Source organism: Penicillium paradoxum (assembly GCF_028828445.1).
Source record: "Penicillium paradoxum strain IBT 22861 chromosome Unknown utg000007l_segment0_segment0, whole genome shotgun sequence".
In the NCBI taxonomy this organism is placed as follows: Eukaryota; Fungi; Ascomycota; class Eurotiomycetes; order Eurotiales; family Aspergillaceae; genus Penicillium; species Penicillium paradoxum.
The window spans coordinates 3664956-3684165 of NW_026643185.1; the positions used below are offsets into that span (position 1 = coordinate 3664956).

At 44.5% G+C, this 19210-nt stretch overlaps 3 protein-coding genes across 3 annotated transcripts; 1 reads left to right on the forward strand and 2 right to left on the reverse strand.

Annotated features, from left to right (window-relative positions):
• Window positions 1-785: 785 nt before the first annotated feature.
• On the reverse strand, window positions 786-3527 carry N7457_008889 (uncharacterized protein; the record flags this gene model as incomplete). The annotated part of the gene is made up of 1 exon (XM_057179932.1): window positions 786-3527. The coding sequence occupies one exon, from the start codon at window positions 3525-3527 to the stop codon at window positions 786-788; it is 2742 nt and encodes a 913-aa protein (XP_057028318.1).
• A 798-nt stretch (window positions 3528-4325) lies between these two features.
• Window positions 4326-8276, reverse strand: N7457_008890 (translation initiation factor 3 subunit CLU1; the record flags this gene model as incomplete). The annotated part of the gene is made up of 4 exons (XM_057179933.1): window positions 4326-7886; window positions 7951-8006; window positions 8063-8134; window positions 8240-8276. The coding sequence occupies 4 exons, from the start codon at window positions 8274-8276 to the stop codon at window positions 4326-4328; spliced, it is 3726 nt and encodes a 1241-aa protein (XP_057028319.1).
• A 2266-nt stretch (window positions 8277-10542) lies between these two features.
• Window positions 10543-12446, forward strand: N7457_008891 (ATP-binding protein; the record flags this gene model as incomplete). Its single annotated transcript, XM_057179934.1, has 5 exons — window positions 10543-10817; window positions 10876-11241; window positions 11295-11536; window positions 11596-11936; window positions 12006-12446. The coding sequence occupies 5 exons, from the start codon at window positions 10543-10545 to the stop codon at window positions 12444-12446; spliced, it is 1665 nt and encodes a 554-aa protein (XP_057028320.1).
• Between the last annotated feature and the right edge of the window lie 6764 nt (window positions 12447-19210).

A 19210-nucleotide genomic window follows, 5' to 3' on the forward strand; every position in this document is an offset into this window, starting at 1 on the left:
GGCTGGAACCCACGGAGACCATGCCCAATAAGATGAAACTGTCCGCCCAAAGGCTGTGGTCAAGCCACACTGTAAAGCATATCGAGGATTTGTGAGGTCAGGGGGTGTTTGCTTGGCGGATTTCATTTATACCAGACCGTCACCTCGCAGGGAAATTCCTTCCGACCCGCCGGCTTTTGGCCGAATCCCCTCATCCCGTGGCTTTGGCACTGAAACGATGGAAAAATTGTTTCCATGCTTCACAATTGTGTGCTGGGGTAGACCGATGGTTATCTTGGCCACTCTAGCGCAGTAGTGTCTCTACAAATCATCTAGCCCGGTGTATCAAGTAAATCTGAAATCACCTCAGTACCAGCCCAGGTGTATCACATGTGTATTGCACCATGTTGGAAGTCCAAGGTGTAGGTGGTAGTTCAACGCCTAGAAACTACAGCTAAACTAAACCAAAAACGAGACGGAGAAAGGACCAAAAAGGAGGAAAAAACACTAATTCAAGGCCGGGGGTATCAAATCAAAAGTACTCCCTACAAAACACCGAGTTCCTAAAAAGCGGACCACGCATCCATATCCACCCTCTCCTCCAAAATGAAATAAACGAAGATCTTGCAGTTTGACCGAGCTCGGCCATGTGGATACCCAAGAGGTCCAATCGGTAGAATATGATAGACACTAGAACCAGGGTAAACCAAAAGACATCGGGGTAATATTTGACGTCGCTCTCTGGATTGGGAAATCGTTACATGTTCCAACTGGGAACAGATAACGAAAAATCCAGGCGACCCCGCTCAGAAAAAGCTGAGCTCGTCGTCACTGTCGCCATCCTGCGAACAGGGAATAACTGCCCGAGGGACCGATGACTCAGTGCGCTGGCGCATGCTTGACACGGAAATGCGCGTAGATCTTCGTCTCTCCATTGTTCGGTGAGCCTGCTTCGTCACACGCTCCAGAACAGGCCGAACGGTACGCTGGCATGGAGCGGTTTCTTTGTTATTGATTATGACGACTTCGACCTTGTTCGCCTGCCTGGAAGGAGCAGCCGTGCGCCTGGCCAGATTGGTGCTGCGCTCTCGCAAGATGTCACGGCGCGTGACTGGCTCCACAGTGGAGTTGAACCTAGTCGGTGTTGGAGAATGCCTTTGCGGGCTGTTTTGATCCCTGCCAACTATAACCACAGGGGTAGGCCGTTGTCGTTTTCTGGGCCGTATCGATGATGCATCGATGTCCTCAAAGGTGCGCTTGGCTGCCATCTGGGGAGGTGATGAGGTCAGACTTGAGGTAGAATCTTGAAAACGATCAGACCAAGGTGAACTGCTCGCGCTGTCCGTCGAACAAGGAACACAGGGTGCCGGGCTTGATAGCATTCGAGCGGGTCTTTGTGCCTTTTGCGCTATGATAGGTTTTCCCTTGGAGACTGGTGTACATGCCACCCACTCGCCTATGCTATCTTCCCAACGGAAAAGCCCCTTCTTCTGGCTAACCCCCTCGGGCCCTTCTTCCAAAGATCCTTGGTCCGTTTCTTGCTGACTCTGTCGAGTGACGACCGTCTCTTGGACGTCGGCAGCCCACATGTGGTCGTCTGGGTCTGCCGTAGCTTCTGCAAATATCATGGCCGCCTCTGCGGCACTTCGCCCAAGGAAGGCAGATAAGCCTGGCGTATCGGCTAGGCGGACAAGTTGCGAAACCATGTCACGTATCTCTCCGGTAGTGCGGTCCGGCTCACCTTCTGCGCCTCCTTTGAGGCAGCGAAACGCTTGCTGCATAAACAATGCTAACTCTTTAATCATGTCTGGACGAGAAGCTATAGCATCCGCGCATTCATCGACGCCATCTGTTGATGCCATCAGATATTGAGTATTCTCAGATAAAAGTGCATCATTGCACTGCACAAGGCTGGTGGCCAGCAAGATGCAGCCACGCCGCAACAATTCATGAGGGGTAGTATGAGGCCGCTGCGCAATGGAACTTGGGTCCATGTGTCGCTGCAAAGCAATATAGAGATAGCGAATAAGATGACCTGCCTTCGTTCCATCCGCACGATCAAATTCATCAGAGGCACGAGACCGTGAGATGTGCATACCACAGAGTGCTGCCATGAGACTTATAACATGATTGCTGAGTGCGTCTTCCACTTGCAGTGGACAAGGCCGATGTACACTTGAGTCTTCCCATGTCGTGGTGGGGGCAGCCCGCGTTGCACGAGCAGGAGCAATCTTCCTTTTGACTGGTAGTTTGGTAGTAACTTGAACAGTAGATATAGAGCAGATACCACTAGCTGAAAGCAGCACGGCTTCAATCAATCGTGACGCGGCGGGATAGTCGTCATCCTCCCTCGAAAAGGATATGGTTGCTCGTGTCACCCAACTAGTCCATAATTTAGTGCCCATCCACTCGGGGGGCAACACGCCCCGTAAGAGAATATTTGCAAGTTCGTCAAAGATGTAAGCTCGGCTTGCAGCGCCATGATGAGCATATTTGCGCAATAATCGAATCGGATCAGAAATATCACGGTCGGTTGCTGGCCTCAAAGCCTGTGGGTAGGGATAAGTTTTGCGTGTAGAGAGTACTACGGAGAGTAATGAGTCACTTTCTTCTGGTGCAAAGGAACGACATTTTTCAATAAGAGCGCAGGCAATCGCGTCTGTTATCCAACGATTCTGTATCAGGGAAGAAACCAAATAGATACCCTGTGCGCGAGCAGCCTCACGGAGTGGCTTCCAGCCTGCCCCGTAAGGCGAATAATATGATTCCAATTCTGTAAAGTATGCATCGCACATATCTTCATCCCCATCCTCGTCCAATTCGTCCTGTTGCTCTTGCTCTTTCGCAATAAACTCAGGCAGACTTCGCGCGACCATGGACAGCAAAGATCGTGCGCCTCTCCGTATATTTCCAGACAAGGGATTTACATCGCGCCTTGGCACAACAGTGTTGCAAAGGAAGTTCTGGAACACGCGATCAAGATTGTGGGCTATGTCCGCGAAACCAGGATCGCCAGACTGGTCGAGAAGTTCTTGCCAAGGACTCTTGTGCAGTGCATATCGATCGCGGAAGACTTGCGGCTGCGATTGATGAGTTTTGGGGTTCGCATGAGCATGGCACTGTGACTGTGCACTCGAGGGCATCTCCCATCTTCTCCCGGTGATGAGCGGTGTCGCAACTTCAATAGCACCGGGTAGAGTGCGCGAGGCTTCTGGGCTGTGTATGGATAGTCTGTTGCGCTTTTTCCCGCCGGTTTCCTCTGCTTTGGTCGAGTACTTGTGTCTGGCTCGTCGTCGGTTGGACCTTTTCCCAGGGATCCACGCTGGATCGTTCTCATCCGGATCCGCATCTGAGCCTGGGCAATTGTGTTGAGTTTTTTGGTCGAGTTCCAGAGGGGAACACTTTCTGTCCTCTTTCGTTTCTTGTGGCTTAAACTCGATAGCGATTACCGAGAGTGTTTCTTGGTGTTTCGCGATCCGACGGCAGATAGAGGTCAAGGGGCGCAGGACACGGTTTGCCCATTTCGCGGTTGCCTGGGTGTCCTCCATATGGGGTAAAGAGGATAAGGATATTTGCTAAAAGCATGCAACTGTCAAACAAATCAGTATTGTCACAAATCTTGCCTTGGACATAAAGCTCACACTGCACCAAAGTCACCACATTAACCACCGCTCAACGATACATTTTAGGAACAATGATGGTACTCAAGCAGCAAATGCTGCCAACGATGCAGCAATAGTCCAATGCGGATAAAATATGTCGAAAAGGTAGAGCGCGTTAAGTGGAAAAACAATGACAACATTGGAAGTACGGCAAACAAAGAAAACAAACACTGACTAATGCAGCGTAACGGCCCCACCTAAGGGCTTCTGACGAATACACACCGCCATCTATATTCTAGCGCAGTACTACGTGTAAGTGTGTACCTAAGTCTCTTTAATGTATAGTTACCCATTAAGCTAGACATGCATGGGAGTTCGAGGTTTTTGCATCAGAACATAATGGATTCTACCCAGAAATAGAAAATGACCCAAGTCGCAGATGCAAAATCCAGATGCAGAGTACCACCGTATAATGCACCAGATATGATCCCATGTAAAACAACCCGAGTCCTTTCCATGCGATGCCCGAGAGACAACCCAACCTGACAGATAAAACCAAAAAAAGGGAGAGAGGAGATAGATCTAAAATACAACAGTTCTTTTCGCTCATCAAGCCTGCCCACCGATCCCCAAAATGACAATTGATATAGATATATAGTATTTAGCTGTTAACACATGTAATAACCAAGAAAATAGAAACGGGAACCAATTGACACAGTCTAAATTGGCTGGCTAGGAAGTCATTTATGCCTTGTTAGACTGCTTGGAGCCGCGAAGCTTGGGGTTGCTGGTGGCGGCGCGCTTCTTTTGCTTGGAACGCGAAGAGGTGGCATCGGTGCCCTCGATGAACTTCAGAAGTTCATCAATGCTGCGGGAGTCAAGACCGGAGGCATCAACAGGTGCGCTGATTTCAGGCGCAGTCTGGCCAACCTGGGGTTGAACACGGGTACCCATGGAAGACACACGGGGGTTCAGAGGGTTGCGGCGGAGACGGCGAGCCTGGATATCCTTGGCGTGCTTCGCAATAGAGACAGCGTTTTGGGTGAGCTGCTCGAGCCAGTTCTCGGCCTCCTTGGTGTTGCGATCTTCAGGTCCAAGCTGGGCGAGGAAGATGTTGTAAGCCTCGCGCATCTTGCCGACAGCAGCCTTGGAGTCCTGGTCCAAAGCAAGGGCCTGGGCCAGCTGGAAGAGGATAGTGGCGGTGTTGATAGAGTCCTTGCCAAAGAGCTCCTCGCAGATGGAGAGAGAGGCCTCGAACCACTTGCGAGAATCGGTGTATTGCTTGAGGTGCTGCAGCATCACGGCGGCGTTGTTCATCGTGGTGATGGAGTCAGGGTGGTTGGGACCGTAGATGATCTTCCAGATATCCATGGCGTGCTTAATGTACACAAGAGCGGTCTTGGTGTTGCCAGAGGCATGCTCGAACAAACTCAGGTTGAGGTAGCTGAGGATAGTATCGGCCGAATCGACACCCATGGTGCGCTCAGTGACGATGACAGCCTTGCGGGCCAATTCCACGGCAGCCTCCTTCTCATCAGTCTGATAGTACAGCATAGAAAGCTGGTGGTAGAGCTTGGCGACCTCGGGGTGCAGGATACCGTAAATCTGTTCGTGCAGAGACAGAGACTCCAGGATGAGCTCCTGGCCCAACTGCTTCTGGTTCTGCATAAGAGAAATACGACCGGCCTCCAGGGCCTCCTCTGCCAATGCACTGCGAGGAGAGGCATCACGAACCAAGGGGACGACATTCAGGATATCATCAGCGGTGAAAGTGACAGCAGGCTTAGCAGGCGCCGGAGCGGCACGAGTAGGAGACTTGTTATCGCCACCCTTCTTCTTGCCCTTTCGCTTAGGCTCCTCGGGGGTAGGGGCAACCACAGGAACAATAACCTGCTCCTTGGCTTGGGCCTGGGTGAAGGCGAAATCACGGGCGCCAAGCTGGAGACCCAACTTGATCGAGATATCACGCAGAAGCTGCAGGTGTCTCAGAGAGTTGGCCCAGTCCTTCTCAAGGGAGAAGCGGAAACGGATGGTCACCTGCTTCTCAATATCGGCGCGAAGGGACTCGGGAGTGACCTTCTCGAAAGAGAAGTCACCCTCGGGGAAGATGGCTCGCAGTGATTCGTCAATCTCCGCCTTGGGAGTAGCATTGACATCGGCGCCGAGGAGACAGTTCAGCAGATGAGCAAGGCAAGGGGCGACAAATGGAGCGGGGACGTTGTTGAGGTAGCGGTTAGTCACATGCTTGAAGGCACGGGTAACCATCTCCTGGACCAGAAGAGTGGACAGGGCCTGCAGGCGAGGTCCCTTTTCGGTAGACTGCTGAGCCAACTTTCCGAGGTAACGAATGTTGATACCACGCTTGTGCAACAGCTGGGTCAGCGATTGACCGTCCATGGGGAAACCGACGTCGCCATCGTGCAGATCCTTGAGCAGGTCGGGGATGACCTTGGAGCGCAGGTGATCGCAAGCATCCCGAACTTCTTGCTCATCCTGTGCCCATTGCTCCTTCTCCTCCTTGGTCTGGGGAACTTGACCGCTGAAGACATCGGGGTTGAGAGCCAGCTGGAATCCGGAGATGTCAACCCGCTCCTGATCAGCATTCTCCTCCTCGGTCTTGCCCTCCTTCGCGGCCTCGGCGCTAGCAGCCTTACGACGCTCCACCTCAGCCTTCACGTACTGGCTCATCTTGTGGCGCCAGTAGGACTCGATCAACTCGAGTCTGAGGACAGACATGCGGTGGGGGTAAACATCATTGCCATCCTCCTCCTGCCACTCAGCATCCAAAGGAGCAATGCGGTAGAGATCCAGGACGTACTTCCTGCCGTCGGTACCCAACAGTCCCTTAGTCTCAACGCTACCTTCCAATTCATGACGCTGGTTCTCCTTGTCCCAGACGGGGTGCTGCTTGACACGCAGCGCCTTCGAGAGCTTCTCGAAGACCGGAACAAAGTCGGGGTGAGTGGCTACAACCTCCTTACCCTCAACACCGCCATAGTCAATCTGGTGCTCGCCGGGCTCGCGCTGTTTGAAGATACCAGGAACAATACTCTGGCCAACGATACGCTTGCCCAAGTAATCCACCACCACGGTTCCAGGGGTGAACAGACCATCAATATCGAGCTGGTTCACAGCCTTGATACCAAGAACATCCTTGCCCACGGCCACACGTGCGGCTTCGTCGCCACCTTCGGAAGTGAAAGTGCCAACGCCATCAGCGCCAAAGGAGTAGAAGATGTTGTTGTAAACGAAGATCTGGGCGTCCCGCGCCTCAGTAGGGTTCAGGGGAGCAACTTCACCCCGAGCAACCAGGACTGCACCACGAGCGGCAGCCTCGTTATAATCAGCAAACAGTTTAGAGGTCAATCGCTCCCGGAACACACGATCCTGAACGGTCTCGCGGGGCAGCTCGCGGGTGGTTTGGAACTCCTCGTTCCAGTCACGCAGAGTCTCGGCGTTGTCAACGCCAGAGATCAGGTAGTTTTCCTGCGAGCGGGTGATATCCGACTGGTGGGCGCTCAAGCTCGACGTGCTGGGGCTAATGAGCCATGGGCTGTTGGGGATGGCGTTCTGGAAGGGGAAGGTGGTCAAAAGATCCTTCTCGTTGTTGTACTCCTGCAGAGCCTCGAAAGAGGTGTTGAACGAGGGGGAGAGTTGGGAGATCAGGGTGAGCAGGGAGTGGGCGTTGCCCTTCTTCGGGTGTGTTGGCTTGGGGAATGGGTCGAATTTGCCGTTCGAGGACTTGTTCACGAAGAAACCAGACACATGAGCAGTGATCTGGAAGATTTCACCTTCGTTGGTGGCAACCACAAGGTAAAGCAAGTGGCCTTTCTGGCGGAGACTGTAAGGAACAGGGTTCCATGAAGACAGAGAAATGGACTTCACGGTCTTGGGAAGAGGAGCCTGTGCGGTGGGCAGAATAGTCTTCAGCGAGGAAACTCCGGTCAGGTCATACTTGGAGAGCGAGTGTTCCTTCTCAGACTCGCTGGCCTTGATGGCGTCTGCGGAGATAGCATCATGCAGGGACAGGCCAGCGGAGATACCATGAAGGTTGTCAACACGGTCGCCCGAAGCACCAATCAGTTCCCTGATTCGCACAACGTGCATACGAGCCTCCTTCTCGGTATAAGGATCCTCGACCAGGACAATCTCGGAATCAGCCTCAAGACCGGGCACCTCGGACAGCTCGACGAAATCGTTGATACGGGTGCCGTTGAACTCGAGGTGGAAGCAAGTGTATTGGAAAGTTCCGGGAAGCTCGACAATAGATTGGCGGACATCCTGGACCTGTTCTTGGCTAGAAACCTGGAGAAAGGAACGTGTCAGATGGATTTTTCCTCTTCGTGGCCTTTCCTAATATCAAACCTACCATCACTTGAATCTTGTGTGGCGCATGAGGGAGCTTCACGGAAATCTGGAAAAGACCTAGAATCAAGTCAGGACCTTAACCACACAGTTCAGCATCCGATCCCCCAACATACCTCCAGCGTTATCCTCCTCTGTGCCCTCGGGGGCATCGCCATTGGCAATCTCTTGGGTAGGCTGGGGAGCCTCTGTTCCTCCGTTAGCATGTGTGCCCTGCATCTTTTTTTACCTGGAACGGATGCTGTATTCCAATGGACATTGGCCAGGATCGAGGTTCCAAGGCGAACACACACCTTTCGAGTGCTCCAACTCCCCATTGGTTTGTGTCATTATGTCGAGCCGGTTATGAAGAAAGCTTCAACAAACTAATAACAGCCAAATTCTACCTCGCAACCGTGACACGGATGAGAGACAAAACTTCGGGAAAATGGGATGGAAAAAAAGGTTGTGGGCCTGCGGGGACTCGGCAGGTAAAGCGAATTTTAGTATAGTGTACAAGGGTAATAAGGTCAATTGAGTAAGAAACGCAAAAACCCCGTACCCCAGGTAAATTGAAGGCAAGGATGAATGAATAGGACGGTGAAACTGGGAAACCGGAGAGAAAATTTCGCGGATGCGGCATACCCTCGGAAGTGCTCGGGCGGTGGGTTCGGGGAAGGGCGCGGAGGTCATTTTTCTCCACAAAGTGTCTCTCTAAGCTGGAAGGATCGGGATTATGGTGGAATGGGGGTTTATGGGATACAGATTAAAAATAAATATAGTGCTCACAGCTAGATCAAAGATTCAATCGATATCGGTCCCAATCTCATGGACCTACATGTCCAAAATTAAGGCTTGGTGGCCTCAGGTATCAATGTTTTTTTTTGAAAGTGCGTCAATCTGCATTAGCGATGGTGTACACTGTGGCATTTCATTTCATTGGTGCTAAGCTATGTGCATTTGCACCGGCGAATTCTATGGATCATTTGTGCCTTCTGATGATAGGGAGCGAGACAAATCCATGGGGCACAGATGGTTGAAACCCTATGGGAGTGGCGGCACTAGCTCTAGAATGTTCATACACTTAGCTATCACGCCCTCACTTGGATGGAGGAAATTCAGATGGAGCAAGTGCCCACCATACAAGCAGACAAAGCACTTACTGTTTCATGCTTCTTTATCTATGAATAGCTTCAAAAGGATGATGATCAGGAACACATGTTGACAGTGATATATATGATCAGGATGTAGGTCAAGGGAACCATACCACTAGCAAAGCCACCATAAACCATAGGGATTTCAAGGCCTTTGAGTTGGTTCCAGTATGTTTCCAATATAGACTCCTATACTCAAACAATTAACAAACCCACAGTACACATATCTACTAGGTGCATAATGGTTCGTCGCTATCATACAGTTCCTATCGGAGCCAAGGATTGATGGCTATTTATCACGACAAAGCAAAGCCAAGGGGAAACCAAGTATGGAGTACTCCGTACCAGGACATGCATTGAGAAAAGAAAATATACCTACATATCAAGGTCATATCTAAATTGCCCATGGAATATGTGAGAGACGTGATTTCTCACAATATTTTGTCTTTTCCTCGCAGGTTAGCCCGCCTCCTTCGCACTCGGTGGTAGGAGCAGAAATCGACCGGACCCATGTTTTCACAACTCTCAATGTCGGTCTGAATCAGAGTCCAGATGCCCTAAGCACTGTACAAAGAAGCCAATGATACCTGTGCACTTGAAATTGGGTGTTGGTTTGTCATGAGAGATGTTCAAAGTCGAAGTAGGTATCTGGCACATATAGACAGAATATAAGGAGACGTACTGTGTATATGTACTACATATACACAATAAGTATAGAGAGGGGTTATAACTTATCCTATAGATCGATTCTTTGTTTACGGAGTACTCCGTACTCTGTACTCCGTAGACCTAGGTATGTACATAGTATACATACCTAAAATACATAACCACTTGTGCAGACATGGATCCACCATCTTCCACACAGAGCCTACGAAAACTCTTTCGCATAACAATCACCTCCAGTCCCAGAAAATGGATTATACTTGCCCAGAGTGGAGTAGGTATTGAACTATCAATTAACTAGGACTCTAGTTGCCCCATAGGAATCGCACCTGATTGTACTTCGTACACCGTACATTGTAGACTCTGGATGTAGACAATATACCCGATCCGATCGCCAAGCCTTGTGTTTGGGTCATCGGGGCTGAGACCAACTCGACTGAGCCACAAACTCTTCTTTTGTATTCCGACTTTCCTTGCTTTTTCCAGTCTTTCATTAATTCATCTTTTGCTTAATTTCTTTATCTGTCTTTAGTTTGGTCCATTGGATCCGACCGACTTCTCCGAATCCCTCTTTTCACCGACGCGTCATCCCCTGGAGGTGTGGCTTCGCTGACAACTACAAGTCTAGAGTTCTAGCAGTACACTCCTTCAGTCATTGTATTTTGCATTGAAACAGGTTCCAGCACAGGTTGTTTGAGATCTGGATCATATTTGACCAAGATACATACATATTCACACTCTTCCTTGGACCTTTTGGCTGAAGAACTTGGCACATCCAAGCGCCAAGACGCCCAATCAGAATGCTATGGACCCGACTTGCACAGCCTGTGAGGTCCTATGCCCGACAGGGTCTACCCAGGTCTTTCAAGCTAAAAAATCGCATTGTGATCCTCACACCTAAGCGGTTCAACTCAAACCCCAAAAACACTGGCCATATTGATCCCACGGAACATAATGATTCGGATGAGGGCAAAGGCCAGAATCGCAATGGCGATTCAGATCCTAATTTCAAATCTACTATTCTCAAGATGCTTGAAACAGCTGCAACCACGGCAGCATCCATTGGTATCTTAGGGTAAGATTCCCCCATAGTGCCTGAAGTAGGCTTGGCTGTGGCTAATCCTTCTCCCAAGCGCCGCTGGATATTGGTACCATCAGTACTACAAATACCTGATTTTGGATAAGATGGACAATGCGTTCAATCCAGGTGACCCTGCCCTCGAGGTCGCGGGAGTTGTATCTGGGAAGCACCAGTACAATCACGAGGAACATTGGGTTATTCGCGACGAGCAAGCCAAAGTTGACGAGATTGTAGCTGGGCAACAAACTGGCCACTACTATTTGATGATTGGCGAGAAGGGTACGGGTAAGACATCAATGCTACTGGAAGCTATGCGGAAGATCAATGGCAACAGCTGTGCCATGTTTGAAGCACATGCCGACCTCGAGATTTTCCGAATCCGACTGGGCAAAGCCTTGGACTATGAATTCCACGAGGAGTAAGTCTCTATGGTAATTGCCGCACATGCGTCATACTGACAAGGACATCCAGCTATATTGGCAGTCTTTTCAGCATTCGTGGACCGAGGGACACCACGGCTCTTTTGGACATTGAACGTGCCTTCAATAAGCTGGAGAAAGTGGCACTTGCTAGAAGGCACTCTGGCTCGACTCCTTTGATCTTGATCATCAACAGTACTCATTTAGTGAGAGATGACCACGATGGACAGGATTTGCTTGAAATGATCCAGCAGCGTGCGGAGCAATGGGCTGCCAGTGGTCTTGTCACAACGAGTAAGATGCCCGATAAACATATATGCACTTTGTTCACAGCTAACACCTGTTGCTTTAAGTCCTTAACAGTGATGACTATTGGGTATACGAACGATTGAAGCGTTATGCAACCCGGATGGAGATCATTCCTGTAACGGATCTGCCTAAGGACAAGGCGATGTCTGCTCTAAAGAAATATCGCCAGCAGTTTCACCACGAGGTACTTCCATATGCAGTCCTCGAACGGGTCTATGACAGGGTTGGTGGTCGCCTATCCTTCTTGAACCGGGTGGCCAAGTCCCAGGATATGTTGAAGACTTGCGACGAGATCTGTCGGGCCGAGAAAACATGGTTCTTGAACAAGTGTTGGATCCTTGGAAAGGAGATGGACGATGATGTGATGGACCAACAGAAGTACGCAGTAAGTATATAGTATAGCTCCTCCTGGCCTTCCTTTCTGCAACTCAAGCTAAACAAAATCATCACACAGTCTGCTGCTATGGTTCTGGCGAAAGCACTTGTCGATCTCGAGGAAGAGATGGAGTCAAACTACCACCAAGAACGAGGGCACATTCTACCACAAATTGCCCTTCACGAGGCACGCGAGATTATGACCCGTGCTGACTTTGTCCAATCTTACGACCACGAGAACATCTTCACCATTGATTCCCGAGCTATGGTTCGTGCTGATTCCGTGCCTATGCAACGTGCTTTCCAAGAAATCTGCCAGATAGAGAACTTCGACAACCACTTGGAGGGTACCCTGGAGCGCATTGGAGACATTGAGAGTCTCGGCCGTACCCGTGAGTTGACAATCAAAGATCTTTGGAACAATGGCAAGTATCAATTCGTTATGCGAGACCACCGCGGTCGGGAGAGTGGGACAGTGGAATTTGCTGTGGCAGAACGCGAGGGCGAGGATGAAGATTAGTGTTTTACGTTGTATACTATGTCATATATCAGAGATTCATATTCACGATGCAAGTGCCCACTGTAATTTGCAAATTCATCGTCGAAGTGCCGAATCCTTGGAATTTCCAAAAGAGAGATACTATTTGCACACCCCCAAAATCCACCTTTTCGCTATTTGCACACCTGTTTAAACCCTTTTAGGTAAGGTGCCTCTTGGCAACTGATTTCCCTCTGATTTTGTATTTTACGCTGTATCCGCGTAGTACTCTCTGCGCCCCATATACAATATCGACGCCCCCTAGCCACATCATATTTCATACCATATCATGATATCGCTGTTGTAAAAAATGAAGCTATTCCCAGTTGCTGATCCCGTACAAAAAGGGCTGATTTAATGGAGTTTTCAGGGTAGAAATAGGGGTTTTCAGTGCAGAAATAAGGCTATTCCCAGTTACTGATCCTATACAAAAAGGGCAGAAATAGGGGTTTTCAGTGTAGAAATAAAGCTATTCCCAGTTGCTAATCCTATACAAAAAGGGCAGAAATAGGGGTTTTCAGTGCAGAAATGAAGCTATTCCTAGTTACTGATCCCGTACAAAAAGGGCTAATTTAATAGAGTTTTTAGGGTAGAAATAGGGGTTTTTAGTGTAGAAATGAAGCTATTCCTAGTTACTGATCCTATATAAAAAGGGTAGAAATAGGGGTTTTCAGTGCAGAAATAAAGCTATTCCTAGTTACTGATCCCGTATAAAAAGGGCTGATTTAATAGAGTTTTTAGGGTAGAAATAGGGGTTTTTAGTACAGAAATAAGGCTATTCCTAGTTACTAATCCTATATAAAAAGGGCAGAAATAGGGGTTTTTAGTGTAGAAATAAAGCTATTCCTAGTTACTAATCCCGTACAAAAAGGGCTAATTTAATAGAGTTTTTAGGGTAGAAATAGGGATATATAGAGTTTTTATAGGGTAGTCATATAACTCTAAAATAGGTATTAATTTTTAAAAATAGTGCTAATCGACGATTTAGCCGCTAGTTTAACACGGAGTTTTACACTAAAAATATTATATTTTTACTAGAGAGTTACTATAGGCACCCGAAATTACTATAGGCACCTAGCGCTAAGCCTATTTAAATATTTCTTCCCGCTAGCCGCTCACTTTAATCCTCTAATAGTATAAAATATAGTATAATCTCTGTTTTTAATACTAAGATCGTATATATATACGACGAAATTACTACTACTAGAAATATTAGCTAATCCTACTATTATTTAATATTATAAAGCTATTCCTAGTTCACGACCCTATATAAAAAAGGGGAGTTTTTAATATAGAAATAGAGTTTTCTATATAGAAATAAGGCTATTCCTAGATATTAATTTAGTGTAAAAAGGGTAGTTTTTAATATAGAAATAGAGTTTTCTATATAGAAATAAGGCTATTCCTAGATATTAATTTAGTGTAAAAAGGGCAGTTTTTAATATAGAAATAGAGTTTTCTATATAAAAAGGGGAGTTTTTAATATAGAAATAGAGTTTTCTATATAGAAATAAGGCTATTCCTAGATATTAATTCAATATAAAAAGGAGGGTTTAGTAGTGTAGAGTTTTTATAGGGCCCCTTAGATTATATAACCTTAAAATAGATACTAATTTCTAAAATAGTGCTAATCGAGTTTTCTTACGTAGCTAGTATAATTATCACCCTTATCGATATAGGTAGGTATAACACCTAGCTTAACTATACTATTACCTAGCTAACTTTAACTAATAATCTATATAATATAGATCCCCCTACGCCTAGCCTTCCTAATACTATACCCCCTTTCTAAACTATCGAAACTAATATAAATACTACTACGCTATCTAAAAAAGAGGCACTAAGAACGTTAAATACGTAGTCTCTTCTACTCGGCTTCCTTATTATAATAGTACGTAGTACGGATACGAAGATTTAATTCTAATATAGCCGTAGCCGGGACTATCGGATAGATCGTACCCCGATTATACGGATACGTAGGCGGAAGCGGTCGGTAATAAGCTATAGTTTCGTAGGTACTCTCCGATACGTTACTAGTGGTATATAGAGAGTTAAAAGTATTATTACTAAGTATAATTATTATTACGTTAATCCGTTAACTATAATTATTACCTATAGAATCGAGCTTAAGCGTCTACTATTAGCTATTATTAGCTAGATCACTAATAGTATCCTAACTCGTTATATTATAGGTACTATTCGGGGTAAGGCTAAGGCTAATAGTTAGACTTTATACCTCCGTACTCGCGATATTACTAATCTATAGGCTTATATAGCCCGCTAGTAGCTCGTAAGGCGTACCCTAATTTAGGCTCTACTAATAGATCTCCCTAAGGATAGTACTTAGATCATTCGGTATAAGGTAGATATAGCCGATAACTCCCTTAGCACCCTTTTTATAATATATAAGATTAGTCTCTAGCTTCTACGTACCTATCTATATATCTTATAGATAGACTATACGTATAAGACTAATAAATAGAAGATACCCCTACTTAATATCGTAGGTATATCACTTATTAGTAAGACTTTTTATATAGTATATACTTTTTTAAGTAGTAAGAAGTAGGCCTTATACTATTAAGTACTTACCTAGCTTAGGGAGATTTATATAGCTATTAGTATAGATGCGAGTATACTTACGCTTACTCGCACTACTATTATAGAGTCTCTCGTTACTAAGCCCTTAGTAGCTAATACCTTACTAGCTAAGTCCCTACTAGCTAAGTCTCTACTAGCTAAGTCCCTACTAGCTAAGTCTCTACTAGCTAAGTCCCTACTAGCTAAGTCCCTACTAGCTAAGTCCCTACTAGCTAAGTCCCTACTAGCTAAGTCCCTACTAGCTAAGTCCCTACTAGCTAAGTCCCTACTAGCTAAGTCCCTACTAGCTAAGTCCCTACTAGCTAAGTCCCTAATTCCCTAAAGTTAGCTAGAGCGTATATATCTAACGAGCTTTATCTCGTTAAATAAGATCACGAGTACCCCCCCTATCCCTATCTCCTATTTTAGTCTATAGACTATCTTAATAGATAAAGAATAAGTAGTATAAAATATAATTAATAAGGTTAGTATTATCTCTATCCTATATCTCTATATACCTCCTAATATATCGATCTTTACTAGGTTTTCCCGGCTATAAATACGATACTTTATATCTAGTATATTACCTATAATATCGAGTGCTACGCTAGACCCTTTCTCTACCGCTAAATCCTCTAAACTATTACTAACTCTAATACGCGGTATACTATTAAAGAGACTACCTAGGAGATTATATTATAGTAGAATACTATAAAAGGGAGCTAGTAGAATATTATCTTCGCGTAGGAGGTTAACGATATAGAGGCTTAGTAGGGAGCTTTTAGAGAGAAATACTATCACTACCTAGGGTTACTAGTATATATCGATAGGGAATAGATTCGTGGCTATAGCCCCTATTTCCTATAATACTATACTAGTAGGTTTTTATACCTTAATAAGACCTCGACTTCGCGCGTTAAAGTAGCCTATCGCTATCTTAAGCTTAACCTTTAGACTAGTACTAAGGACCTCTTTACTCTTAGTATTTAGTTTAAAAGTACGACTAAGCGACTAGCTATTAAGATTAGCTAGGAGCTTACCTCCTAGCGAATAGAGAGAGAGATTAATAGTAGTCTATTATTTAGGAAGGTTAAGATATTAGTTATAGATTAGGTAATTAATAAGGTACGATTAGTATTTAATTACTATCTACCGCCTACTAATAATAGGCCGACTATCCTATAATTATACTTAGGTAGATCGACGTAGACGAAGGGGTATCTATATATCTACCGTATTAATAAAGCCTAAGTAATAGGTATAAGCCTTACCTAGGCCGACTTCTATCGCTATTATTAGATCTAGTAAGATTAGATTATACTATCCCTTAAGAGTGTATTAGAACTCTAAGTATAAAATCCTTATATAGTATAGGCGCGTAGTTAGCTATTAGCGTCTTAGTAATTATCTTAATAATTATCTTAGTAGGCCTTTATACTATTATCGCGGGTATTATAGCGATTCGAGAACTTAACCCGCCGCGAGCTATCTTAATTTAAAATTATACGCGAGGATAAGGATATAGTTATACGGCGATCGGTACGATAGTAGCCCGTAAATATAAGGTATAATAATAAGTAGACTACCTAGGGCGAGATAACCGAGTCTAATAATTAGATAGCGGTTAGTAGGATTACTACGGGAAGGGGAAGAGGAAGGGGAAGGGGAAGGGGAAGGGGAAGGGGAAGTGCTTAATAAGACTTATATCTAGTTTATATAGTAAAGTTTAGTATAGAATATATTAAAATAACACTATAAAATAATAAGATTTAGTAGAAATTAAGGTAGTAGATAGGGAGGGTAATAACTATACTAGCTACGTAAGAAAACTCGATTAGCACTATTTTAGAAATTAGTATCTATTTTAAGGTTATATAATCTAGGGGGCCCTATAAAAACTCTACACTACTAAACCCTCCTTTTTATATTAAATTAATATCTAGGAATAGCCTTATTTCTATATAGAAAACTCTATTTCTATATTAAAAACTCCCCTTTTTATATAGAAAACTCTATTTCTATATTAAAAACTACCCTTTTTACACTAAATTAATATCTAGGAATAGCCTTATTTCTATATAGAAAACTCTATTTCTATATTAAAAACTACCCTTTTTACACTAAATTAATATCTAGGAATAGCCTTATTTCTATATAGAAAACTCTATTTCTATATTAAAAACTCCCCTTTTTTATATAGGGTCGTAAACTAGGAATAGCTTTATAATATTAAATAATAGTAGGATTAGCTAATATTTCTAGTAGTAGTAATTTCGTTATATATATATACGATCTCGGTATTAAAAATAGAGATTATACTATATTTTATACTATTAGAGGATTAAAGTAAGCGGCTAGCGGGAAGAAATATTTAAAGAGGCTTAGCGCTAGGTACCTATAGTAATTTCGGGTGCCTATAGTAACTCTCTTTTACTATACGGTATAGAAATAAGATACTATTTAATATAATACGTATAAGACTAAGATCTAATCACCCCCTCCTAGATATTACCTAGCTAATAGCGATCTTATTATCTAATAACTCTATAGTCTCCCCTTATATAGTCTAATCCTCGTGCCTCCGTACTAGCTACCTCGCCCTTCCTAACCGCCGGATTATCGTAGTTTCCTTAGTACGTATAGACTTAAATCGTGACGGCTCTCGGCGAGTTAACCGCTTAAAGGCTTAAGATACCCGGGATAATAGAAGCTAGGGCTAGGAGCTCGTAGATAGTCGACCACGGGGGCGTATAATATAAGGGTTTTATACTATCCGCTCTAAGGAGTACGCGTATACCCCCTAGGTCCCGGCTAGTAAAGCCCCTACTAGTTAAATCTACCACTAAGGGTAGAAATTAGCCTAGGAGAGGCTCTTACCACTCTCCTAGGCCTAGTTAATACGGTAAATATATAGTATTCCTCTTATTAATATTAACTACTAAGAGTATATTAATAGAATAGGCTTTTTACTAGTACTATATAGTAGATAGTAATTAAAAATACACTATACCCTTATAATAGCGTCTTTCGAGACTACTATTTTAATAAGTATAAAGAGAAAGAGGCTACTAATAAGCCTTTAACCTTACTACTTAGTAAGTTCCTAGGAGATCTCTATAGCCTATCGCTTAATCGTAGACTTAAACGTTTTAGTAAGAGCTAGTAGATCCTTAGTCGAGGCGTTAAGATCGATCTTTAGATAGCGATATATAGACTTAACACGAGATATAGAGGTCTAATTAAAGTGTAGGAAATACTTAGTATAGTACCGTAGGAAGGCCCTACCGCACCCTCGAATCCACTTAGTATCTATATACTATAGTAGTTCGGGAAAGTAAGTATATTTATCCTAGAACCGGAGCTACTAACCCTCTATTCTAGTTTCACTATTAGTATCCTAGGTATAGATAATACTATACTAGTTATCCTTTATCTCTATCTACTATATATTAATCTTAATACGTACTATATCGTTAGTAAGACGGGTTTCGGAAGGCTAATAGAGGATATAACGACGGATATAGGGCCTAGTATAACTCTCTATATTATAGATAATATATTAGATATAAAGTATAGTATCTATATTTAGGAAAGCCTATTAATTATTAGCCTTTTTTCTAGGAAATAGGGTATATAGGAACTATATATAGTTAATTATATTTCGTAAAGCTTATTCTTTATCCGTAAGGATAGTCTATAGACTAATAAGTTTAGTGCTAGTAAGCTAGATACTAGTAAGCTAGGTACTAATAAGCTAGGTACTAGTAAGCTAGGTACTAGTAAGCTAGGTACTAGTAAGCTTAGTAGTACTTACTATACTACCTTAAGAGCGACTAATCTAATTAGTAGTAGTTAGGTCCTATAAGACCGGTAGTCTATTAGTACTAGTACGAATTAGTCTTAGGAGCTTAGTGCTAGTTCGAAAGGATAAATAAATATCCCTTAGCTAACTAAGCACTAAGCGGTATAAAACCTTTTTTTCGCTACTAAGGAATACCTATATAGCGTAAAAAGTCCTACTAATAGCGGATATACCGACGATATTTAGGAGGGGTATCTTCTACTTATTAGTCTTATATATATAATCTATCTATATATTCTATAGATAGGTATATAGAAGGGTAACGCTAGTTTTATAGATAATAAAAAAGGTACTTAGCGAGTTA